Genomic DNA, 25,393 nt, shown 5'->3' on the forward strand with positions numbered 1-25,393 from the left:
CGATATACGATTCCAATACGATTTCGTCATTCTAGTTTGGCAACTTTCGTTTTTCTTGCATAAGTTGAAGCTTGGCACATTCAAAGTTCATTAGGTATCTGGCTGAACATTGAAGAAGTGCTTAATAATCATGCAGTGTCCGTTTCTTAACCGTTTCAACGCGAATTACTTACGTAGTTACACTGAGGTCTTGTATCAATCCTATGGTGCATTTTGTCCTGTAGTTGGCAAAACAATTAATAATGCTACTGAGAAAAAACTTTCTCTTACAACGACGACGGCAAGAAACGCAGTGCAATTTTCGTCGGTGGCTACAAGGTCATACTCGACAAAAAAGCTATAGCGTTGACACCAATTCGAACTCGAAGCTGTATGATGTAAGCGGCAGTAGCAACGGTGACCATGGCAACACAACTGCCACAGCAGCTGCCAACATTAGTCAGCCAAAGTCGACGTTTCAATATGAAAAGTTCTTTAATGAACAGATTTTGAAAAAGAAACGCGATCATTCGTATCGCGTGTTCAAGCGTGTGAATCGTTTGGCTGGAGATGGTCTCTTTCCTCATGCTCTCGAATATTCTGCCCAGTCGGAGCGACCGATTACCGTCTGGTGTTCTAATGACTACTTAGGCATGTCTGCCCACCCTAATGTGAAGCGAAAAGTAAAGGAGGCCTTGGAAATGCATGGATCGGGAGCGGGAGGTACGCGAAATATTTCGGGTAATTCGTTGCATCATGAACGTCTTGAGAGAAAGCTCGCCGAGCTGCACGAAAAAGAGGCTGCTCTCTTGTTCACCTCGTGCTTTGTGGCGAATGATTCTACGTTGTTTACGCTAGCGAAACTGCTGCCCAACTGTCACATCTTTTCGGATGCTGGCAATCATGCCTCAATGATTCAAGGCATACGTAATAGTGGCGTGCCCAAGCACATCTTTCGGCACAACGATGTCGAGCATTTGCGAGAGTTGTTGCAGAAAGTCGACAAAGCCACACCAAAGATTGTTGCATTTGAAACGGTGCATTCCATGACAGGTGCCATTTGTCCACTCGAAGAACTGCTTGACGTGGCGCACGAATATGGCGCTATAACATTCATCGATGAAGTACATGCTGTCGGCCTCTATGGTGACCATGGTGCTGGAGTTGGTGAGCGCGATGGTGTGCTGGACAAAATGGACATCATCTCTGGTACTCTGGGCAAGGCATTTGGCAACATTGGTGGCTATATCGCTGGCTCATCCATGCTCATTGACTTGATACGTTCGTATGCGGCTGGATTCATATTTACCACGTCATTGCCACCCACTGTGCTCTGTGGTGCACTGGAAGCAGTCACCATACTGGCGTCCATGGAGGGAAGACAACTTCGCAATCTGCATCAAAGGAATGTCTCGTACCTTAAAAATTTGTTGCTTCGAGAAGGTACTCTAGTTTTATACTAATATAACTTTAAATCATCAATAAACATTGTTATTTACTCTCAGGTTTTCCGGTGGAAGACACACCCAGCCACATTATTCCTATCAAAATCGGTGATCCACAGAAATGTACGCAAATCTCGAATGTGCTAATGGATCAATTTGGACACTATTTGCAAGCTATCAATTACCCAACTGTTGCCCGCGGTCAGGAAAAACTTCGTCTAGCTCCAACTCCCTTTCATACATTTGAGATGATGAATGTGCTCGTTACGGATCTGAAGAAGGTTTGGGAAATGCTTGAACTGTCGACCAACGTTCCACTTTCGCCCAATGGTTGCATGTTCTGCAACAGCGAGAGTTGCTGGCACAAAGATCATTCCCCTGATCTTGAATGTGGCATTCCGAATTGCCCCCGCTTGGAAATATCTGTGGCAGCTTAAAAAGCTCGTCCTATCACAAAAAAATATTGCTTATCTACTAAAATTACTTCCACTAAATTGGTGTAATGTGCATGACAAAGAGAATATTGGTAATTGGTAATCTAACACTGGTTGAAACTTAATCAAATGAAATATATTTACGTGCAATGTCATCGTGATGTTTTATTTCAATAAAATAAAATTTCAATCTTATCAATTATAACGGCGATTGCAATAATGATAATAATTATGCAATTTACAGGTTAGTATTCAGCAGATCAAGAGTATATCAGAAATACTAGAAGATTGTTTTCTATCAAAGAAATATATATAGTTCTCGCAACATATTAGACGTTCTTAATGACTTACGTGTGTAATTATAGGTTCGGTGTCCTAAAAATACATTGCAAGACGAAATAGAATCTGATTGATTTTCAAAATATGTCTTATATTTGATTTGAAAGCGGTTTTATTTTTGCTCGTATTTGAGATATTCTTTAAAAGTAGTACTTAAACTTTAACGATTTCATCATTACTTTTGCTGCGGCCCCAGACTTTTATGCGTGTTCCTGCTAAATGACATATTTGAATTAATCTCTATAATATGGAATGCTTTTGTTGTGATTTTAACATACACTTGTCAAAACTTTAAGTCCTTAATAGCCTGTGGTAAATCTGGCAGTTTTATATCTTTGATTTGTTGTGGAATGTTCATACTTTTCACTGCGCTCACAGCTCGCGCTGGTGCCGCCGAGATTCCAGCCTCTTGCTTAACTAACTTATTCTGTTCCTCAATCCGGGCCATGATATCATTCATGTTGGTCTGCAGCACCATGCCACCCATTACTAGTTCGGAGAGAATGTGATGAACGGCATCGGCATGAAAAATTAGATCCAACTCGCAAACATTCTCAAAACACTTGTCCAATGTTTCGACGAACACTTGAATCAAGTCCAGAATGCCCAACTCACTTTCTGACGAGTCAACACAGAACACAAAGTACAATGTGGCATAATGACGATATATTAACTTGTAATCCGATCCACCAATCAAGCTAAAAATCACATCAAGTACATAGTTACATAGTATATAGGAAACGTTCTGAATACTTCAATCATTTACCTGCCGCCTTCCAGAAAATTGCAGACGTTATCATCGCGCTTGGAAACCAGTTGAAACGTCTCTTTGATGATTTGTTGTTGAAGGCTTTCATCCTAAGAGCGAAAAATACAGTTAGCACATCGCTAGGTAATCTATACATGATGATATTATTTAGTATTAATATTGCCGCATATATGTACATATATAAAACTTTGCTGCGTTGCAATAAAATGCAAAACATATTCAAATGTATGTACATATGTCAATGAGCAATGCACTAATGTATGCCCATTTTTAATTGTTTAAAAAGTTCAACGTACAAAATATTGATAGAATTTCGATAATCGAGGCTTCCCATGATTATTAAACACAAGTATAGCTTTAATCATAGTAGAGATTAAATTTACATGTATAAACAAATGAAATTTTTTTTTTATAAATATTGAACACTAGAGATGCAAATACCTCGATAAATCTAACATCATCGATATTTTCCGCGAGCGATTTCTTATGGCAATCACGAAAATGTACACTATATACGTGTGCGCGATGACGAAACAACATTATCATGATTTGTTCATATATCACAGTATTTCTAATTGAAACCTTTTTGAATAACGTATAGAAAAAAATTAGGAAAGTACGGGATAACCTGACAAAATATTAGATTTAGATAAAAATAAGTAAGAAAGTGTGAGATACCCGCTACCCATTTTGAATAAAAGCTAAATATTGCGGTATTTTATCAAAATATACCAAAATACAAATATACTAAAAATATATCAAATGTTATATTTGGTATATCGATATACCACATTCAAAATATACCATAGACGGCACAATATACCAGATTGACAGTCAAAGCAACTAAGACCCCTAGCAAGTAGGCGTTTTTGCCCATACAAAAGTATATCTTTAATATCTTCCACAATTTTTATCTGATCGTAATCAAATTTGCAGAAATCATAAATACTATAATTATTATTGTATACACCATTCGCAGCTGTAGCTTGAAAATTACGCTTGTCATTCGATTATATTGATTTGCGGAGGCGGAAGTGGGCGTGGGAAAAATTTGAAACAAACTTGATCTGCGTGCAAACATAACAAATGCTGTCGAAGCCTCTGAGATCTAGGTGTTCATGCGGACAGACGGACAGACACACAGACGGACATGGCTAGATCGTCTCGGCTGTTGATGCTAATCAAGAATACTTTATAGGGTCGGAGATGCCTCCTTCTACCTGTTACATACATTTCCAGCCGGCACAAAGTTATAATACCCTTCTACCCTATGGGTAGAATAAAAGTATTGCAACAAAAAAGGAAATGGTTTTTCCCATGGATTTTTGACAATAAAATAAACAATGGCTTTTTAGTGAAGCTTGAACTAGAAAGTGCTGTAAAACTTCAGATGAAGTTAGTAGAAGAGATATAACAGATTTAATTGTTTTTTTGTAAATTATTACATTATATGTATTAGAAATAAGTTTTTATTTATTTATATTCAAACTATATGCACAAATCAAGGCAATAGTGTATTATAGTCGATATATACCAGGTACTGCATAGAACGGATAAGTATGGACATTAGGAACTTTAAAATAAGCGTATTCTTGGCAATAGTATTGTAAGACGATAATGAAACAAAGCTGAAATGACATTGACATATGTATGTAATAATGTTTACATCATCTTAGCGGATTGCATGAGGTGTTAAAATTCAAATAATATTTTTTTTTTTATTAAATATTCGCTTATGTGTTGTAAACAAACAAAATTACGAAAAATGTAAGAAATAAAGAAAAATTTCCAATCAGCAAATGTTGAGTACTTCAACAAGTTAGTTTTAAAAATGAATTTGTGTATAATAGGTGCTCGAACAGCAGGACTTTGCTGTGCACGACGAGATATAGAGCATCAAGTGAGTCCTACGGTTTTTTTAACTCTCCAAAGATGTTTTTACAATTAATGACATTGAAGTATGTATGAAAATTTGCGGTACGTTAACTTTAAAGTGTATTATGTTATGCTATTATTAATTCTTCTTCTTATAAAACGTTGATTTTACATATTTATATTCAATTGTGTCAAAATTAAGAAAAACAAGTGAGAAAGCTACAGCAGTACTTTTGTGCGACTTACATATGTATGTACATACATCTTCCATAATAGGAGATTGCACTGGGATTCTTCTGATATTATTAACAACTTATTGAAGCAAAATATACTGTATTATTTAGATTATTTAAAACCGAATCATAATATTGTAGAACAGTTGGCTGAATGGTTATGTACACTTAGATTATCAGCATATTTTACTGCTTCAGCTTTTATTGCCATTTATTGCAGTTTCAATGGATTCTTTAATCTGGTTCTATCTAGTATGATAGATGCATGATAGGCTTAATATTTTTATCAATACCATTAATGGAAAATATTTTACTAAAATATTATTGTTTTAATGTCATTTTTATTCAGCATAAATTTGCCCAAAGAGATGATGGGATACCCAGATTTTAAAATTGTCGAGAATAAATATTTGTACATTACATCTCAGGAAGTTTGTAAGTTTTTCAATCAATATGCCCACCATTTCGATCTGAGAAAATATTTACATACATACAATTTTAATTATACGTTATAAATATATACGTGTTTTTCAAAAGGGCAACATATGGCAAGTAAGTTCACCCGTACATTCTGTAAATCATATTTAATATTTGACGATTGATTTATTGTAGGTCATCGTTAAGGATGTACTAACAAATATGCTGCAGGTGCATTAATATTTTCATCGCGAATGGTCATTATAATACTCCCAATTATGCCGACATTCCAAACGCACATTTATTCAAGGGAAATTATCCACACAGTCACGGTTACAGATCCAGCGCGATTTTTGCTGGTAAATACGTAATTTTTATCCTATTTTATTATTTGATACTTTCAGATAAAACTGTTCTTGTCATTGGCGGAGGACCAAGCGCCATAGACTTATCGAATATTATATCGAAATCGGTCAAACACGTGACGCTCAGCCATCATGCGGTTGGTATTTCAAATTCGATATTTTTGAAAAACGTTGCGACCAAACCTGATGTCAAGGAATTGGATGAGTATGGGGCGCATTTTGTTGATGGATCTTATGAAAATTTTGACACTATATTCTACTGCACTGGTTATAAATACGCATTTCCGTTTTTGAGTGTAACGACAGGAATCTACGTCGAAGACAATTATGTCCAAATGCTCTATAAACAATGCATCAATATACGCAATCCAACAATGGCAATAATAGGTCTCCCCTTCTACGTATGCGCAGCGCAAATGATGGACTTGCAAGCACGCTTCGTATTGAGCTACTTCTATGGGTCCAATAAGTTGCCTTCGACTCAAGAAATGCTAGAAAATTCAGTTGAAACGATGAATAAACGCTGACAAGCGGGATACAAGAAACGACAAGCGCACATGCTTGGAAACGATCAGGTAAATTACGATAATATTTAAGTGATTTCTTATCAATTTAATTGTTTTTATTTAGATGAACTGTTACACGGAATTGGCAATTGAAAACATTCAATGGTAATGGTTAACCTGTAACTCAAAAGTAGCAAAAGCTTCCTTGAAAACTTGCATTTTTGGGAAGACGAATTCATTCACTATATTCATTATTAATGTTCGCCCACTAATAATCACTGATGGTATTTACATATACTTTTAATACTGATAATTTTCATCCATCTGATTAACATATTGCATAATAATCAATGCTCTTGACCACAACGAGGAAAACATTTTAATGTGTAATTCGAGTCAAGCAATAATTAATAATAATAATGTAAAAAAAGAATAATTAATTGTATTTGCTTTGCAAATAAATATTATTCATATTGTTGATAAGATTATTTCAATTTATGAAGGCAACAATCTGAGCTTAAGGCCGGATCCTATAGTCTTGGCGAAGACGAAATGTAGAACAAACCGCATTATCTACACTTGTGTAAGATTAAAGCTCACTGCTCAGAAAAGTACACACTACGCAAGCTCTGGCATAGATTAAAATTGGCATTCAATAACAAGTGTTTAAAACGCTTACACTCCGCCAACAATAATTGATTTAAATTAATTTTGAAAATGAGTTTGTGCATTATAGGTGCTGGCACAGCGGGACTTTGCTGTGCTCGACGTGCTTTGGAGTATCAGTTGTGTCCTACGGTTTTTGAACTCTCAACCGATATTGGGGGAACTTGGGTATTCAACAAAAATGTTGGAACAGTTAATGGCATTGATGTTCACAGTAGCATGTATGAAAATTTACGGTAAGTATTGATCAAGGCAAATATCGTAAACAAGTTTTTAATTAGATGACTGTCTCGATATATTGTGTTATAAAAAAAATAAAATCTTTGACATCTGGATGTTGAACTTACAGTTGCTTGCACAAAAATAAATCACATTTTTCCTTTATGCTTTCACATGTTTTCAGAGTAGTCTGCTACTGATAATTATAATAAATATGAACATAAGGTTACGCGCCATAATTTAATTTAATATAGTTTTCTTTATTATTTATGATTATCTATGTATGTATATGTTTTCAGCACCAATTTACCCAAGGAAATAATGGGATACCCGGATTTTAAAATTGGTGAAAATAAATATTCATATATTAAATCTGAGGAAATTTTCGAGTTTTTAAATCATTATGCGGAGCATTTTGATCTGAAAAAGTATATACAATTTAATTCATACGTTATACGAGTTTTGCAAAAGAACAACATGTGGCAAGTGAGCTAAGCCGCGTATTCTCTAAAATAACTTTAATTGGACATTTTTAAATATTAATTTATTGCAGGTTATGGTAAAGAATGTTCTAACAAACAAGCTACAGGTGCAATATTTCGATAATATTTTCATTGCGAATGGTCATTATAATACTCCCAATTATGCCGACATTCCAAACGCACATTTATTCAAGGGAAATCATCTACACAGTCACGATTACAGATCCAGCGCGATTTTTGCTGGTAAATACACATGCACTTCTTATATTTATCCTTTACATTTTATTATTTGATACTTTCAGATAAAACTGTTCTTGTCATTGGCGGAGGACCAAGCGCCTTAGACTTATCGAATATTATATCGAAATCGGCCAAACACGTGACGCTCAGCCATCATGCGGTTGGTATTTCAAATTCGATATTTTTGAAAAACGTTGCGACCAAACCTGATGTCAAGGAATTGGATGAGTATGGGGCGCATTTTGTTGATGGATCTTATGAAAATTTTGACACTATATTCTACTGCACTGGTTATAAATACGCATTTCCGTTTTTGAGTGTAACGACAGGAATCTACGTCGAAGACAATTATGTCCAAATGCTCTATAAACAATGCATTAATATACGCAATCCAACAATGGCAATAATAGGTCTCCCCTTCTACGTATGCGCAGCGCAAATGATGGACTTGCAAGCACGCTTCGTATTGAGCTACTTCTATGGGTCCAATAAGTTGCCTTCTACTCAAGAAATGCTAGAAAATACAGTTGAAACCATGAATAAACGCTGGCAAGCGGGATACAAGAAACGACAAGCGCACATGCTTGGGGAGAATCAAGTAAGATACGATTAACACATACATAAAATTAGATTTTTGACTAATTGCAAATATTTCTTGTAGATGCACTACTTTACGGAATTGGCAAATGAAGCAAAAATAGAAAATATTAAACCTGTAATGGCGAAATTACATATCGAAAGCACCAATTGCTTCAACGAGAATTTACTTCATTTTCGCGAAGACATTTTTAGACTTGTAGACAGCGAAACGTTTCTAAAACTTAATTAAGATTTTAAATGCTTTCATAAATTTTTCCTTCGCAATAAATGAGGAACGTTTTTCAGCTTTGATCCCTATAGTAATCACTTAAGTCTAGATTTTAAGTTATTTGTAATAACTTGGTTTTATTCAATATTAATTTTTGCAGCCGCTTTTTCTTCATTAACCGATTTGTACTCAGTTTTCGTATTGACGCACTCATTAATGATTGGTGAAAGCGAATTGTTATTCGGTTTAGAGACATGATTGTAGACAGCCATCGCTTGTGCAACAAATCCGGTAACGTCTCCAGGATTCGATGGCAATATCATTGTGTTATTCGTTTTTGCCAATTTCTTAAAAGCTTCGATGTACTGTTCAGCCAAAGTTAGAGAGGCAGCACTTTGACCGTCCTGAAAGTACATTATGAAATTCCATTCGATTTTCCAAGTTTTATATTAGTGATTTATTACCGTATTCGCCAGAGATTTTGCTATAGCTTGCAGACTACGAGCTCTAGCGTCTGCCACGGCGATCATAGCAGCTGCCTCGCCGCTAGCCTTGTTAATGTGCTCCTGACGTTCGGCCTCTGCGAAAAGCGAAGAGTTTTTATTAATGGGACTTCAGGTAAATGAAAGAAAACAATAATGAGTTGTGCTCGATCCGATTTAACTCCTTTGAGAAGTATTGAATACCCTTGGTATACTTAGGCTCTAAAGGAGAATAGCTAACAAATGTACTGAATCTAGTTGTCAATGTCACTAGGATATAGGACTTTACACTGACGGACTGCTGAATAATTACATAAGCATTGCACTTACCAGAGGCTAGAATCCTTGACTTTCGTTTACCCTCTGCAATATTGATTTCAGCTTCACGGACTCCCTCGGACTCTAAAATTGCTGCTCTTTTTCTTCTCTCGGCTTCCACTTGCATTTGCATCGCCTCATGAACTCTAGTTGGTAGCTGGAGATAACATGACGCAATAACTATAAAACACATGAAATTATTGCAATTATAATTAACGCTACTTACGCGAATGTCACGTATTTCATAACGCAGACAGGCGATGCCCCAAGCTTCACTGGCTTTATTTATGGAATCCACAATGCTTACGTTCAAGGATTCTCTTTCGCGAAACACCTTGTCCAATGACATTTTGCCAAGCTCCGATCGCATCGTCGTTTGCGCCAATTGAGTTATTGCGAATTCTGGATCCTCAACGCCATAGGAAGCTGCATAAACAGAAGCGGTTTGTTTTATATAAATCAAATGGTCAACAATTCAAGGTGATCTAACCTCTATAGGGATCAATAATGCGCAAGTAAAGAACGCCATCGATGCTGAGCGTTACGTTATCGGAAGTGATGGCGCTCTGTTTGGGAACATCTATCGCAATTTCCTTTAAGCTCTGCACATACTTAATTTTATCAGCGACGGGCACCAGAATGTTGAGCCCGGGATCAAGAATTCTATGAAATCTTCCCATTCTCTCTACAACCCAGGCCTTGAGGAAATTGTAAAACTTCGGTTATTTAACATTTAAAACAAACATACAATACGTAAGTAGGTGTGCATGTGTTTGTTATACCTCTTGTTGTGGCACAAACATGACTATTGTGTTCATTGGAGTTGAGGCCTTGCTTCGCGAATGCGTTGAAATGCATGAGCCGGCAAGCAAAAAGTCTTGCTGCAAAACGTGTTAAATTAGTAAATACACAAAGATGCACAAAGCACGATATTTGCACTCACCTGTGGCAGTAATCTTCGCGCCGAAAACAGTAGTCTGGACATCTCCGAAATATTTCAGTTATTATGAACTTTAGACAAAAACTATATATATAATAATGTCGAAAACATCATATGTTATTTGGCACAGGGTGATTCCGCTGCAAAGAAATATCATACTGCCAATAAAAAATACTGTATTTCTTTTTTCGATTAAATATATAACGCATTATTAATTGCATTTTTATAAAAGTAAATTATTAATAATTCTGGTAAAATTAAATATTAAAATTTAAAATGAATTTGAATAATAAGATTGAGTAAGTTTTTACATACTCGTGAGGCAGATAATTATTATTTTAATATTTCAATAAGAAATCGATATTTAGTCCTTCTCCTCTTACGCAGAGCATAACAATACCATAATACTACTAATCACTTAATGCATACATACATATGTAGTCGCTTCAATTCTTGAAATAGAAACGTATCATTCGCAACAGCATTACTGCGACCCCAGAAGAGCCGGGCGCTGCGATTAGAACCAGTCCAATCAAGTATCGCGAATTTGTTGTTTATACATTTGAGTAATTTCGTTCGCAAACGATCACTGTACAAACACCTCAAAAATCAGTTAGGTATAGTAGAAAATACCCAAATACTACAAAGGGTAAATAGTATTGTAGTATTTAAAATACACAATTTGGTCACTCTGGGCGGTAGACGTGATGTGTTTCAATCGATTGCTACACACCATGTGTCTATTGCCAAAATACGATTTCCAAAAATTGTTATAGCATTAAATTTTAACGGCCTTAAATAAATAACTATAATCAAATACTACAAACTATTTAAAATACCTATTTTTGTGTAATTTTCAAAATAACAGGCTCCTGCTAAATTAAGTGGTTTCCAAATTTCTAGCTAATCTAACCAAATTTGGCTGGAAAATAGCTAAGTTGGCAACCCTACGTGCAGCGTACGGCACACAGTGCTGCCAACTCTTCTGGTCATAAAAAAGCTAAAGTAACATATGAAAAAAGATAGAAACCGCCAGAAAATTAGGATGATAGCCAAAATATAATTCTACGCAAGTAAAACAATATTTTTATTAATTTGATTTATGTATTAAGTAGTAGTTTTGAGTAGTAAATTTCGTCAATGATGCCCTCTTCTGGTGCACTTTGCCCTGTGAATCTTTATAGCACCGACATCCTGAAAATTGTTCCCGCACAACAATCCCAAATGGTCAATGAGGCTGACCAATAAACGCGTCGCAATATATAAAGACTGTCACGTCTCGCTAATAAAAATCAATAAAATGTAAAGATCTTTTGGCATATCGATGTTTTTTTTACCATTGCAATGCAAAAATACTGCATGGTTTTAAGGTGTGGCATCGTAAGACATAAAAATTCACAAAGGTACCAGATGTTTTTAAAAAACTAAAGGTCCGTCAGTTTTGTTTTGAAAATAGCTATAATTCCCGCTAGCCGCTAGTTTTCAATTTATCCCGCATTTTGCTTTTGAAAACCGCCAGATCTATCGGGGAAATAGATGCTGTGCTTTCATTTGCATATATTGCATATATATGTATACATGTATACATGTGCATGCCTGCCTATATTGGTATGTGTATGTATGTGAAGTTTTGCAACATGCAGTTGCATTGCAGACAAGCAGGTAGTGCACGTCAATTTTGTTTTGCCACGACGAAAGTCTCGATGCTGAAGACGACAGCACTTGTTCGAGTCTTAGATGTTTGAGAATACGTACACATTTTGCTTTTGTTTTTTAAATGCGATTTACTTTTATGTATATACCCGCCACTTATAGGGTGGAAAGGTATTATAACTTTGTGCTGGCAGGAAATGTATGTAACAGGTAGAAGGAGGCATCTTCGACACTACAAAGTATATACAGTGGATCACAGCTTATTTCAACCACCACCAACCGACAACTTTGAGTTAGTTTGGCCAGTAGCCAAACTAAAAGAGGTATTAACTTTATTTAAACGCAGGATTTTAGTCTAATGTTTTAACATACAAGATACTTTTTCATTTATCCTCTAATTTTTTGTTTACTATATAAAATTATTGAAAAACCAAAAAATGCCAAAAAAAAAGTACCACAGCTTATTTCAACCAGCTGAAAATAACTAAATATAAACTGTGTATATTCTTGATGAGAATCAACAGCCAAGACGATATAGCCATGTCTGTCTGTCCGTGTGCTATCTCTCAGTCGAGAACACTCGACTGTAGCATTCTAACTTGTTTGGTTATGGGGTTGAGAAATTAAAAAAATCGAGTGTTTGGTGTTGTGAAAATGGATTAAAGTTCGCGATTTAAAAAAAAACAATTACTCATTGTCCATTCAATTTTTGTGATCTAGGAAATGAAAAAATGACATACATAGTATAAAACTGCTGTGATTTGATATTTTAATGAGTGAATCGGTCAGTCACCCAATTATTGATTATTTATTAATGAACAAATAAAAACTTTTGACATTTAGTATTCAACATTTTAAAATTAACTAAAATTGTAATAATTAGAGATCTGTTCGCAAGTATGTTAGTTTCGTATTATCATTAGGTATTGAACGCGAGCAGCATTGATCTATGGACTTTATTTTATTATTTTGATTAGTTTCTTGAATATAAACTGTCGGTATTGATGATTCCAAGTCGGTTTGTGAAAATACATCTTTTGATATTGCCATGCGTCTAAAAAAAATGAAGTCAATTGTAAATAAAACAGCACACAGAAAAGATAATCCTCCGAGAGAAAATGCAAAATCTGAAATATTGTCTGCTAATTGTTCTGCGGTTCCAAGTAATAATAATCCTTAAATAAAAATATTTAGAAAACAATTAATTTTTAATACAAATTTATATTATTATTAATGGGTAATTAGCATAATAATTATAATAACCTTGTATCGCAAAGAAAATAACTCCAAAGCACAGAAAAATGTTCTCAGACGTATGATAGTTGGTCGTCTTTTCAATAAATCTGAAACGTATTTAAATGTGTATTTAAATTCACATCATGTTTAAAATAATGTTTTTACCTCGTCAACAACAGAACAGCGGATACAAATGTGAATCCCATTATAGTTAGTATACTAAATTCGTCGGATTCTTTTGACAATGAAATCGAATTCAAAAGCGTCCATTCTCTTAAATGTTTTATATTATTTCTCAACATTCGGTCAGAATATGTGTCAGCAAGTTTTTTCAAGATGAACTCGGACACACAAGCAATCTACGAAACGTATTAAAAGTTTTGCTTTTTACTAGTATAAAGACATCGGAATCCAATAACAAATACTTTAAAGTGTTTTCTACTCAACAAACTTTCATTACATACGGAAACTTTTGTGAGTCAGTGTGGGACTCTTGCATACAGCTTCAGTAATCAAGGTCATGTGTAAAGCAATTTAGAGCATTATATTTTAAGTTAAGTCCTCTGAGCTTTAACGAAATGTTCGGTATAAAAAGATTCACTAACCAGTTGTAAGATTTTAATAAAAATACAAGCACAATACTTCATTATTTTTCAGTTTTAATAATATTGAACAATACTAGACACCACGAGACGAAAGACTTGTTAAAGTACGACTGATTCAATTTGCATATAAGTAACGACTCTGTGAGTATGGGAAAATGTTGTGTGTGAACTAAAGAAATATAAATTTTTGAGGGAATTGATAATTACATAATTATTTAACCATACCATATATATATATGTGTATTATATATGTAGTATTACACAAATATTTCCTTTAATAGAAGATATTTGTCGTTTAATAGCTGATATTTCGTTTATTTGCCAACAATTATATAGATACATTATACTTTATGTATTAATACATAGACTATTATTTTGGTAGGTATTTCAAGAAACGCAGTTCATGTGAGACCCACACAGCAAAGCTCAGGAGCAACAAAGATCCAGATTGATGGGCAGTAGCTAAAGGCACAGGTACATAATTGAGTAAAGTGGTTACACCTAATGTGGCTTGTGTCCAAGCCATAACCATTGCAGCATTTATTGCCCAACGGGCTCTTTTTGGCAACTGCTGACGTCTCGTGAGTATCCATAAGGCAGATATTAAGGAAACTGTTGAAATACCCAGTATCCGATGATTAAACTGAACAGTTGTTGGGTTCTCTGTTATATTTTTGTGCAATGGCTTAAATTGCAATATATCATCAGGTATCCAATTGTCGCCCATTTTTGGAAACGAATTATAAACCAATCCAGCATCTAAACCGGCGACAAATGCCCCAGATATGGCAGTCAAAAAGACCATTCCCTTGGTTAAATGTGACAAGCTTTTAATATTAAGAGCCCGTTTTCCTATGGCCACAACTTTATCTCCGGGAATTAGCTTAGTCAGCGCATTCGATAAGAATAAACTGTAAAGTACGAATGCAGCAGCCAAATGCGAAGCTAGCCGATATTGTGAAACGCGCGGCACATCGTTCGGATTTTCAAATCGGTTTTCTAGGCCTGATTTTACCATGTACCAACCCATTAGTCCTTGCAAACCAATTAATGTGCCCAGGACAAGAACCATTTTTTTGGTTTTAGCACAAAAATATCCCTTTTTCCAAAAATATGCTGCAGGTACTAAGAAGAAAGCTCCAATGGCACGACCCCACATTCTATGAATGTATTCCATCATATATATGAATTTAAATTCTTCCAAGGTGATGTGTGCGTTTTTCCTACAAAATAATGAATTGATCAATCAGAAGGACATGTTAATAAAGAAAAAACAATTTACATTTTGAATTCGGGATATTGCTGATACTTCTCAAACTCTTTTATCCATTCTTCTTGATTACGCGGCTTGTGTTCACCCATTAGCTTCCATGTGACCATCGACAGTCCCGACTCTGTTAATCTTGTTACACCACCTTTGATTAATAAAAATAATCTTCGATTCATGACTACTGATTATATATAATGCATGCACATTTTTATTTACCAAGTCCTACAGCTACGAATACCATGCCGCCGCATCCTAAAAACCATTTTCCAACTGTACGATCCGTCTTCGGATTGCTGGTATTTAAGGCAGGTGGTCGCGATGGAATATGCTAAAGATTCAATATTAAAGAAATACTTCAATATTATTATCAAATAGTTACTTTAACATGCGAAGTCTCCACTACAGCCTGCTGTAGCCGGCGACTTGAAAATTGCACTTTTAGTTGCTTGGATCTCTGACTCAGCAGCCGCCACATTGTTCGGAGAGTTTATTAGATTTTTCAAAATTAATTATTCACAATTATTCTATTTAACATGAAAAAATATTTCATTTATATTAATATTATTTTGCAGAAGTTATATATATATTCTTTCGGAGGAGATATCGAAATATTTATATTTTATCGGTAAATATCGACAACAAGTTGCGCCTTTTTAATAGTAATTTCTGAAAATACCAAACAGAATTCTTATATTTTCGACAGATAAGTACATTTTGAAATTCAAGTTTGGTTACACTGGTAGTATCGGCAAAACTTGTAAAGGCTTCGTACTGCGAAATACTTAGATCCGAAATTATCAGCATGGAAAATGTTTTAAATAAACAGTTTCTAAAGCTAAAAGAAGCTATGGATGAAATTTTGGAGTTGAAAAACAACGTACGTATTATTCTGTATTCAATTAGACGTGTCTTATGTGCTATTGATTACAGGGACACGTTTTTGAAGTGAAGCAATCATCCGCTGCTTTAATGTTTGTAGCTCTCAAGCATTCCAATCGAGAAGTTAAAAGAAATATTAAATCGGGTAGAGATGAATTACATTTGGAGAAGTCGAAAGTGGACCTCAGCAGATTGCACTTGCAAAATCTTTTGTATGAAGTTAGCCATCTAAAAAAGGAGATCGTTCGCTGTCAGAAATTTAAAAGCCGCGACTCGTACCTGGAATTATTATCGGACAAAGAGTACTCTAATAAATTTTGTAATGGCTCTGAAGATATCTCCAATATGACGGATCACAAGACGCAACTTTACCGCCTGGAATGCGAACTAAAATTGCGAAAAGAGCTGGATAACCAATACAGTGGTCTGCTAACATCAAAACAAGAGTTATTACAAGATAACTTAAATCAGACGCAAAGATATCTCTCATTTGGTCCAGCGCTTCGCACATTACTTGACTCTACAAAGCCGTTGCACGATGCTCTGCAACTGTCTCTTGATGTTGAATGGAAACTAAGCTCTATTGTGAAATATCTGCCACGCGCATTGTATATTTTATATCTGAACCTTGAGTCCTTGCAGCGTGCCAACGATAAATTGTTAATTAAATCCGAAGTTGTGGGTTTCGAGAGTGATGCCCAAATGCAAGGATTGCTTTCGGAACAAGACATGTCGTTAACGGAACGTCGCTATTTTACAGAAGTTAATAATACTCCTGAGAGTATGGTTAACAGTGTATTGGAGCGTGCTCTGAAAGCCCATCCACTTCACATCCGTTTGGTTGTAAGTTGAACGATATTATTGCAATTTCGGGTGTTTAAATTTGCTTTTTTTTTAGATGGAAAACCCAGACAAGTCCTATGAACTGGTGCTTCTAGTGCGGTATTGGGGATTACTCAAATGTACAACAGTGCGGGCGGAATTAAATAGCGTAACTCCATCAAATGTTCAAGGGTGCGTAATATATTACGTTAGTGGTATTAATGTTCTTATTCTTGTGTTATTTATATATTGCAGAGATTCAAGTATGCTGCAAAATCTTCTTGGACATTTATTTCCTGACGATTTGGGCAATGAGATTCCCGTACCAGGCATTGATCATGAAGTATAAAAACCTTTTTCTATTGACCACATTTCACATTTGTAAATTAATTTGATTTTTGTAATTGCAGTTACAAAATTTAAAATTGAGCACCGAGGAATGCATGGAATATCTCAATCAGAATGGATTTGGTAAGCCTTATTGTTGGTTACAAAGTATGTGCTCCATAGCAACAGTCAACAAAAAAAAGATATTTAGACATGAACTTAATTTGCACAAATGGACGCTTGATGTTTTCAACCGTATTTCCAAACGCTGGCAATCTTTGATGAGATTAACGCAACAAGTTCGAGGACTCACATATAAGGATATCGATTTGTACTCTTTAAAAGAAAACATATATCCGGAAGGCTTGTCGTGCAGTCTAGTGCAGTGGACAGTTATTTCAACGGAGGAATTCAACATACAGAATTCAGACTTGATTACGAATTTGCCGACTGAGAATGGCATTACATATACCTCATATCGAGCTGTAATTGTGCGCGGCTCTGCCAAAATGGAATGCTTTATTAGAATACCAAGCAACTATCCCATGGAAATTCCGCTTTGGATTTTGAGTGTGCATTGGAATGGTCGACGCACGGCTATGAATAACTCTGCTATCAAGGCAAGCAATTTATCTATCCTTTGGTTAAATATAATATCTAATATTTATCATTTACATATTCAGATGATGGAATTCTGGACAAACTCTCTGCGACCTGAGCACTTGGAAAAAAATCATCGGCTGCTTTACGCACAGCTTTTCCGCACCATTTACAGTTTTGATATATTTCTCGAAACCGAAGGCTCTATGCAGTTCACAAGGGAATATAACAAAGAAAAACCATACATTAGTGCATTCACCAAGCGCATTCGCTTGCGTCCATACAGATATGTCACAAAAGGATCTGTGCACACATTTAAGCAATAAATTGAACAATATATGTACGACTCTAGTTTATATTATTGCGTGAAACATTAACAATTTTATAAATTTATTCTTGTTTAAGCAATTAGCGGCCACATAAATACAATGACATTTCTATGCGGTTACTGAAACCCAATTTTTTGTGAGGCCGTTGCCGCCAAGGAGCCCGTTGGCAGCGCTGGAGTGGTGCTGCTTTCGTTTACCTCTCGATTCTCATCCGGCATTACTTTATCCACGACATGCTTGTGAATTAGTCCATCTTGGCCCAAGAAGCACACGGAGTATCCATCGTACCAAGCCTCTTGGTCTTTAAGCACTTCTTTTAACTGCCATACTTTGTATTTCCAGAATTGAAACATAACCTTTAATCCAGAAATACCTCTTACACGCCATCTTATCCGAATTGTTTCATCTTCTGGGTGCTTCGTGATTTTAAGTACCTCGAATTTAACATAGGCATATTTCAAATGACCCACTGTGCGCAGAATGGCAATCTGTTTAACATAATGATAAAGGCCAACCGTGTGTTTGCCGGTGATGTTATTTTCAAAAATGAGGTTTGGACTGTAGATGGAGTAGTCGAGCGGTTCCACAAACAGCTTGGGCAGAGTACTTTGTAGCACACTGTAGGCGCGTTCCAAGCCTTCCCGGCTTTTGTTGGTCTCATTGTTTTGTGTTGGGCTCGAGCTATTTGGGTTTGTCGCTTTGTTTTCCTGACTATTATCGAACGCAGTTCGGGCAACTGTGAATTTCTGCATCGAGAGAAGTGTGGGTTTACCAGATACCACTTCATTCACGTAAAGTCGCTTCGCAATAGATATACACGATCGTTCTCTGTGATACCATTTACTTAGGCATACAATTCTCGGCCCACGCATCATTTTGATAAAAATATTGTGTGCCTTGCAATTATGTGGAAAATAGTTACATATGTCTGTTTTCAATACACAATTCTTTTTTCTGTGTATCAATCTTCTTCTATGACTTTGGAAACGCACTATTAAATCTCGATAAAATCATGCGCGTCTTATATGCAGCAGTATTTTGTTATTTTTTCTTAGATATTTTTCAAATTTAATATTTTCGTTTAGGTTATCAAATCAAATTGCTCGAAAAACAGCTGTTAAAGGTTAAACGAAATCCAATCGATTGTCATCTCGACAGCTGCTGTGTATTTATCGGTAGGCTTGGTAAGGAGCTCATTAAGCTGACCATGATGAAACACAATTATCGATAACAGACAATTTAAAATTCTGCAAATTAAGTAATTGATTAGTGAAAACTTCATATATTAATATATTTAAAGTGTTTTAAGTATGTTAATACTTTTAGATATTTACTAAAAAAAGTAGAATAAACTAACGCTTTCCAGCACTCATTAAAAAAGGTGCGCAGAAGCTAAGATCTGCGCAGAACAAATTAAATAATAATGTACATCCGTGTATGATTTGTATTACATAGTTACTGGATATAGCAGTGGCTTTTAATATTGTTTACAGATATACATTTATAAATGCATGCAAAATTTAAGGTGCTTTTCATAATACAATCAGATTGTTGATTAGATTTGATTAATTCGAAGGCGGAATGAAATATTCGAACTAAATTAAAAACGTGCCAATTGTCAAATACTCAAGGTTAAATTTACACGCCTTTTAAATGTTTTTTCGCGTATTTTTTTGTTTGAAAAATCAATAATTTAATTGAAAGTAAACATTAATGTGCAAAAACCAATATTTTTAGGTTAAATTAAGTAGTTAATAAAGCTCGAGCTATCAAAATGTATGGATTATCCGCATCAGCGCTTGATGTTAATGTAAGTTCAAAACCGGCCAAGCTGATAAATCTCTATGTCTGCAGTACATAAATAGATCAAGCAAGTCGGAATTGCACTAATCTTGAGATTTATATTATAGAATCAACGCTATCGCATTCGTGATATTGATAACGAGGAAATCATGTCAACGTTTGGAAACATTGGGCATTCTTTAAGTACTGCCGTTGAGAGATTTATAACAATTGGTGAAATAATAGCAGAGGAAAACTCTGATATAAAAGCTGATATGTACGAGGCTGCAAAGGAGGCAAGAGATGCGGGTAAAGTAATCAGAAATGTATTTGTTATATGGAGCAGGACAGCACAAAAATCAGGAATGTGTAAAGGATTTTCGACTTTTATTTAAAACTCAAATGAACGAATAAGCCTAAAATTGATTAAAATTAATTAGTTTGATCACCCAAACGGGTGCACAACGGTGTACAACACAATAACAAACCGTTGTGTCCTTCAACTGCAATTTGACTATTTTTAGCTGCAAGCAAATTAAAAATTGATGAAGTCACCATTGATTCCTAACGAATAGAGGTTTAGCTCGCCAACTCTTAAATTCATATTATGTGCTCTAGTCTATTATAAGAAAAATGCCTGTCATTATTTATTGTGTTTTTTTTTTGTGTTTTTAGGCAAATCGATTGAACATTTATGCGACCTGTCACCTTTAAGTGGAATGGAGCTTCGTCATCATATCGAGCCCCTAAAGGATTATGGGGCAATCGTATTGGCAGCACGATCATTGCTCTCGTCTATAACCAGGATTCTACTGCTGGTGGATATCATAGTTGTCAAGAAACTATTGACCGCAAAGAAACGGGCATCGGAAAGTCTAGAAAAATTGGAGTCTGTAATGAATTTCACCGAGTTTGTGCGTGCGTTTTCCATATTTGGAACGGAAATGATTGAGTTGGCCTACCTCACGGGACATCATCGGAACTCGTTCAAGGAGGAGCGTCGACGAGCACAAATGTTTTCGGCTCGTCAGATTTTGGAGAAGTCCATATCAATTCTATTGACATCATCGAAAAGCAGTTTGATACACAGTGATTGTGTAATTGTGAAAGAGAATCGGGACACGGTATTTTGTCAAATCCGCCGGGCAATGGATCTTATACATTTCGTGATCAAGGACAGCATATTTGATTCAGCCAAACATATGGCATTTCGCAATGCGCGCTGCAATTCGAATTATGAGAACGAAAGCATATACACAACAATCAAGCGAATTGTCAATCTGATCAAGAGATATAAGCTGCAGACCAGTCAATACGATTGCAATAGCAATAATGAGGGCAACAACGATTCTGATCCCGCCTTCTACTCCTTATTTAACGACGAGCATTGGCAAAGTGATATTTACCACAAAGACAAGAATCTAGCGCCTCTGATTAAGAATACTAATGCGAAGAAGAATTTAACGTACGAGAGTTTGGATCTACGAGACGAATTATCCATGGCGTTCGATAAGCTCTTTGAGAAGGCGCACGACTTCACAGACTCTCCATATATTAGTCACGAGCATCGAAAAAACATACTGACCTACTGTGACAACTGCAAGCTGGAGTTTGACATGTATCTGAACCACCTGATCAAGGACCAGCATGACAATATGGGCGCTCGTGTGCAGGTGCAGGGCAGGCAGGAACCGGAAATGAGTATGCTGAGCAGTCTGGAAGAACTTTGCAAGCAACTGGTCATCTCGGTGTCCAGTCAAATACCCGACTTTAATGAATCGCTTAAACTATGCACGAAAATTGTCAAATCGTTTCATATGTTGGCCGTAACGCACGATCTGGAGAATCTAAATCAGTGTTCGACCAAATTCCACGATTGCTGTGATCACATTTTTGATATTTGCAAACTTTTGCAGCATATTGCACCCACGGAAAGACTTCAGGTACATGCCAAGTGTTTGGCCATCAATTTGAGAATCTATGGACCGCAAGTATTTATTGCCGCCAAAATCTTGTGGAAATATACGAATAGCAGCGCAGCAAATGAGAACTTTGAATCGTTTTTGGATATGTGGAAATGGTTAATTAATGAGATCTCAATGATTTCCAAGAAAATCCTTGTTACAGTCGACACATCCAAAACAGAGCTTGATTCTCAAATAGAGGCAAGTACTTGATACATTATAACTATAGAGTTATAATTTATATATAAATAACCAAAATATACGAAATTAATCTGTTCGAATAAATAATTCAAGTGAAGTATTCTTAATTGAGTTTAAAGTCCCATATAATAATGTTATTCTTCCCCTTTTAGAAATGTGAAACTACAATAAAATCAGCAAAACCATATGTACCTGCCACTGAAGAAGGGGAAATGGTGGAGTACTCAGGTCTAGATAGTAAAACTAATGGAGATCCAGGTACTTTTCAATCGAAATGGGCGGACGATGTGTCCGACGACAACGACATTTTAAAACGAGCCAAAAATATGTCTGCAATGGCTTTTCTCATGTATCAATTTACAAAGGGAAGCGGTTCTCTAAGAACCACTCAAGATTTGTTTACTCAGGCCGAATATTTTGCTGAAGAAGCCAATCGACTTTACAAAGTTCTTCGGCATTTTTCATACCAGGTAATTAAATGCCCACTTTCTATTTGCAACACGATATAATGCAAACATTTGATTTTCCACAGGTGCCAGCAAGTGATAACAAGAAGGATCTTTTAGGTATTTTAGATAGAGTGCCGACTTTTGTCCAAGCACTTCAATTTACAGTAAAAGATCATACAGTGGGCAAGGCTGCCACTTTCGTTAAGGTTGATCATGTCATAAGAGAAACAAAGAATCTAATGAATGTTATTAACAAAGTTGTATCGAAATGTTTTGAGTGCGCAAACAAGGTAACTTAAATTTTGTTTGGGAAAACTATGCATGTAAATATTGTATTTCTATATTAATGTATTGTTTAATAATAATTTTGTATTGTATAAAAAGTCTTAATTTCTCAAACATTGCGTCGGAAAACTCACTTAAAAATATATACATTTACTTATATGTATATATATTATGTTTGGTTTTGTATGATTAAGGTATTTTCTTGATGTTGAATTGAGCACTTAAAGTTATCAATTGGGGCAAGTCTAAACTCCATATATTAAGAGTTTTAACAGCCAGTTCTCAAAGGGAAACTGTAGTTTTTAATTAATTTCAAATGGAGTTCACATTTCTTTCAGGAGCGCTGACTCCTTTGGTAATTATTGTTGAGTATATTTTCCTAGGAACTACTTTTCAATTTATGGCAGAATACTATGGTATCTTACTTAGAACTTAAGCTTCTTCATTCGTAAGCTATCTCAACACATATTTATATTTAAATAATGGTAGACAAAAAGTTCAAGTGCGGTAGCAGTACACCTCATGTTCATGACTAACACATTTCTGTTTAATTTGAAACTTCCATTATTATTACATTTAATAATCAATAATTTCAACCCATTTTAAAAATAAAATTTTCTTTCATTTCTAGTTAAACTAGTTTTTATCAACAAAAGTTTCTAATCATATATAAAGTGATCGAATTGAAATTTTTTAAATTACGATAACTTTCTCAACAGTACAAATTAAATTTAACTGGGATAACTGGAGGACTTACGTCCGGTTCGGTGCGTGGAGATGATAATGTATCTGGCGGTATGGGTGACTCCAAAGGAACAACGAGCAGCAGCGAGGGGAGCATGTGACATTATGGAATGGCTCGAAGAGCCAAAGGAGATGCAAGGCGGACTCGTGTATCATTTTTATTATTCTGAGCTTTCCGCGATTATTCCGATTTGTTCATCTTTTTGTATATGTATTCAAATATTCTATGTTTATCTACAAAAATAATACTCTTGTAATTCTGCCTGTTGTGTCCAAATTGAATGTTTTGATAGATTGTATAATCTTGTGACATATATGTGTACTCGGATGTAAATTACATCACATTACTTGCATATACATTCTGGTCAATCATCTTTAACAATGATATTCACTATTACTTAAGCTAAGTGTCTTTAGGTCATCGAATATAATAACTAGTCGTTTGTGCTATTATTGTTCTAGTAAAAAGTAAAACGGTAGCCAATGGTCAAAAAAATTAATAAATAATAAATGATCTAATTGAATAAAATGCATATCGTATTAACAATTTGTTCGACTGTGTCTCAATTCTTTAATAAACGGGGGTTTTGATTCAAGCTCAATTTAATGCAACAACAAATTTAAAGAATGTTGTAAGGGCATCCTTAATGGTTTGATTTTCCTAAACTAGTTTACTCCGTAATGAATAGAGCGTAAAATTGAACTACAGCAAATACCAACTTATTTTTATAAATTCGGGGCAAAGGAGTTTGCTGACATATGCTTCGATTGATGCTTTGATTAAATCCTATGGAGTGTTTGCTGATGAATCAACCACGCAATATATATGTAAACTGATAAATTGTAGGAATAATATAAATATGGCTACATCCATTTATTCTGATGAAGAACAATTATAATCGGTCCAGTGTGGAATATACTGACACATGACACAAATTTTTGGAGTCGTAGCCGTCGGCCTTAAAGTATTTGAAAAACGCAACCGCAGTGAATACAAATGAACGACAACGGCACAGTTATAAATGTGAACATATGTTTGAGACTCGTCCACATACTATCAACTACGACTTCGTATGTTTGTCCAGTTCTTTAGAGCTGTTTGTTGAACCATTTACCACAAATGATTTGAAATATGGTGACGCGTAAAACGCATTAGGAATAAGTGAACAGAAGTAGTCGACAGTCAAATACTCTTTTTGCATGAATTAACAAAATTCTTTGCAAAATTATAAGTTCAAATTTACCCAAAATATTTTAGTTTTGAAAAGACCAAGTATACTAATTACAAAAGAAAGTCAGACAACTTTATTTATGTTATTATGTTCTTCAGTAGAGGGTATATATTACAACTGAAGATGCTTAGTATAAAGAGGGTACTCGTCCAAGAAGTCAGTCATTAGTTTCCCAACGCTTTTTATTATTGCTAGGAACACCCTGTTTAAGCTTCTAGCTGAAAGTAGTATAAAACGACCGGAGCTCACTGTGAAAAAACAGTCTTCGCCAATATTTGTCAGTGAATAGTTTTATAAAGACATACATACACTTAATATAGCATGAAAAATGTATTAAACAATAGTGTTTAATGTTTTTCTGGATACATAGAAACAAATTCAAATCTATCAAGTGTTGTAAACTGCTCCAACAATTTATTGCTGCAGCTCTTGCACAGCTTGCAGTTATTTCAATTTTTGTTTATGTTTAAAACATAATATAAAATACTTTACCTTTAC

The 25,393-nt window shown here is 35.3% G+C and overlaps 9 protein-coding genes and 1 pseudogene across 13 annotated transcripts; 5 read left to right on the forward strand and 5 right to left on the reverse strand.

The window, feature by feature from the left end:
- Positions 1-27: 27 nt before the first annotated feature.
- On the forward strand, positions 28-2,013 carry LOC133845811 (5-aminolevulinate synthase, erythroid-specific, mitochondrial). Its single transcript, XM_062280385.1, has 3 exons — positions 28-336; positions 383-1,422; positions 1,485-2,013. Exons 1-3 carry the CDS (start codon positions 131-133, stop codon positions 1,859-1,861), a joined length of 1,623 nt encoding a protein of 540 aa, XP_062136369.1. The 5' UTR covers positions 28-130; the 3' UTR covers positions 1,862-2,013.
- Positions 2,014-2,267: 254 nt separating this feature from the next.
- LOC133845809 (AP-3 complex subunit sigma-2) lies at positions 2,268-3,415 on the reverse strand. 3 transcript variants are annotated; one of them, XM_062280383.1, is made up of 4 exons: positions 3,263-3,415; positions 2,964-3,055; positions 2,476-2,895; positions 2,268-2,409 (listed from the first exon to the last, which is right to left on the reverse strand). In XM_062280383.1, the coding sequence occupies exons 1-3, from the start codon at positions 3,329-3,331 to the stop codon at positions 2,481-2,483; spliced, it is 576 nt and encodes a 191-aa protein (XP_062136367.1). In that variant the 5' UTR covers positions 3,332-3,415; the 3' UTR covers positions 2,268-2,409; positions 2,476-2,480. The 3 variants fall into 3 exon arrangements, with proteins under 3 accessions (XP_062136367.1, XP_062136368.1, XP_062136366.1); XM_062280384.1 differs by having other exon boundaries at positions 2,268-2,412; XM_062280382.1 differs by having other exon boundaries at positions 2,268-2,895.
- A 2,293-nt stretch (positions 3,416-5,708) lies between these two features.
- LOC133844883 (senecionine N-oxygenase-like) lies at positions 5,709-6,452 on the forward strand (annotated as a pseudogene).
- Positions 6,453-6,994: 542 nt separating this feature from the next.
- LOC133842342 (senecionine N-oxygenase-like) lies at positions 6,995-8,872 on the forward strand. 2 transcript variants are annotated; one of them, XM_062275394.1, is made up of 5 exons: positions 6,995-7,264; positions 7,547-7,733; positions 7,801-7,972; positions 8,032-8,567; positions 8,631-8,872. In XM_062275394.1, the coding sequence occupies exons 1-5, from the start codon at positions 7,080-7,082 to the stop codon at positions 8,796-8,798; spliced, it is 1,248 nt and encodes a 415-aa protein (XP_062131378.1). In that variant the 5' UTR covers positions 6,995-7,079; the 3' UTR covers positions 8,799-8,872. The 2 variants fall into 2 exon arrangements, with proteins under 2 accessions (XP_062131378.1, XP_062131379.1); XM_062275395.1 differs by lacking the exons at positions 7,547-7,733; positions 7,801-7,972 and having other exon boundaries at positions 7,068-7,264.
- LOC133842343 (stomatin-like protein 2, mitochondrial) lies at positions 8,038-10,674 on the reverse strand. Its single transcript, XM_062275396.1, has 7 exons — positions 10,521-10,674; positions 10,360-10,458; positions 10,068-10,275; positions 9,804-10,003; positions 9,590-9,734; positions 9,242-9,357; positions 8,038-9,181 (listed from the first exon to the last, which is right to left on the reverse strand). Exons 1-7 carry the CDS (start codon positions 10,560-10,562, stop codon positions 8,915-8,917), a joined length of 1,077 nt encoding a protein of 358 aa, XP_062131380.1. The 5' UTR covers positions 10,563-10,674; the 3' UTR covers positions 8,038-8,914.
- A 2,270-nt stretch (positions 10,675-12,944) lies between these two features.
- On the reverse strand, positions 12,945-14,289 carry LOC133840837 (uncharacterized). Its single transcript, XM_062272945.1, has 4 exons — positions 14,012-14,289; positions 13,572-13,765; positions 13,434-13,513; positions 12,945-13,345 (listed from the first exon to the last, which is right to left on the reverse strand). The coding sequence occupies exons 1-4, from the start codon at positions 14,051-14,053 to the stop codon at positions 13,050-13,052; spliced, it is 612 nt and encodes a 203-aa protein (XP_062128929.1). The 5' UTR covers positions 14,054-14,289; the 3' UTR covers positions 12,945-13,049.
- Positions 14,290-14,298: 9 nt separating this feature from the next.
- On the reverse strand, positions 14,299-15,895 carry LOC133840835 (cytochrome c oxidase assembly protein COX15 homolog). Its single transcript, XM_062272942.1, has 4 exons — positions 15,661-15,895; positions 15,498-15,609; positions 15,294-15,426; positions 14,299-15,234 (listed from the first exon to the last, which is right to left on the reverse strand). The coding sequence occupies exons 1-4, from the start codon at positions 15,754-15,756 to the stop codon at positions 14,382-14,384; spliced, it is 1,194 nt and encodes a 397-aa protein (XP_062128926.1). The 5' UTR covers positions 15,757-15,895; the 3' UTR covers positions 14,299-14,381.
- A 94-nt stretch (positions 15,896-15,989) lies between these two features.
- LOC133840834 (THO complex subunit 5) lies at positions 15,990-18,252 on the forward strand. Its single transcript, XM_062272941.1, has 6 exons — positions 15,990-16,158; positions 16,212-17,003; positions 17,059-17,174; positions 17,238-17,325; positions 17,393-17,921; positions 17,985-18,252. Exons 1-6 carry the CDS (start codon positions 16,084-16,086, stop codon positions 18,233-18,235), a joined length of 1,851 nt encoding a protein of 616 aa, XP_062128925.1. The 5' UTR covers positions 15,990-16,083; the 3' UTR covers positions 18,236-18,252.
- LOC133840836 (uncharacterized protein C6orf136 homolog) lies at positions 18,247-19,377 on the reverse strand. The gene has a single exon (XM_062272943.1). It carries the CDS (start codon positions 19,111-19,113, stop codon positions 18,355-18,357), a length of 759 nt encoding a protein of 252 aa, XP_062128927.1. The 5' UTR covers positions 19,114-19,377; the 3' UTR covers positions 18,247-18,354.
- Positions 19,378-19,629: 252 nt separating this feature from the next.
- LOC133840833 (alpha-catulin) lies at positions 19,630-24,210 on the forward strand. Of its 2 annotated transcripts, none has more exons than XM_062272940.1 (7): positions 19,630-19,763; positions 19,976-20,048; positions 20,149-20,329; positions 20,696-22,185; positions 22,338-22,655; positions 22,718-22,924; positions 23,639-24,210. In XM_062272940.1, the coding sequence occupies exons 2-7, from the start codon at positions 20,013-20,015 to the stop codon at positions 23,762-23,764; spliced, it is 2,358 nt and encodes a 785-aa protein (XP_062128924.1). In that variant the 5' UTR covers positions 19,630-19,763; positions 19,976-20,012; the 3' UTR covers positions 23,765-24,210. The 2 variants fall into 2 exon arrangements, with proteins under 2 accessions (XP_062128924.1, XP_062128923.1); XM_062272939.1 differs by having other exon boundaries at positions 19,642-19,869.
- The last annotated feature ends 1,183 nt before the right edge of the window (positions 24,211-25,393 follow it).

This window comes from Drosophila sulfurigaster, chromosome 3 (genome assembly GCF_023558435.1).
Source record: "Drosophila sulfurigaster albostrigata strain 15112-1811.04 chromosome 3, ASM2355843v2, whole genome shotgun sequence".
In the NCBI taxonomy this organism is placed as follows: domain Eukaryota; kingdom Metazoa; phylum Arthropoda; class Insecta; order Diptera; family Drosophilidae; genus Drosophila; species Drosophila sulfurigaster.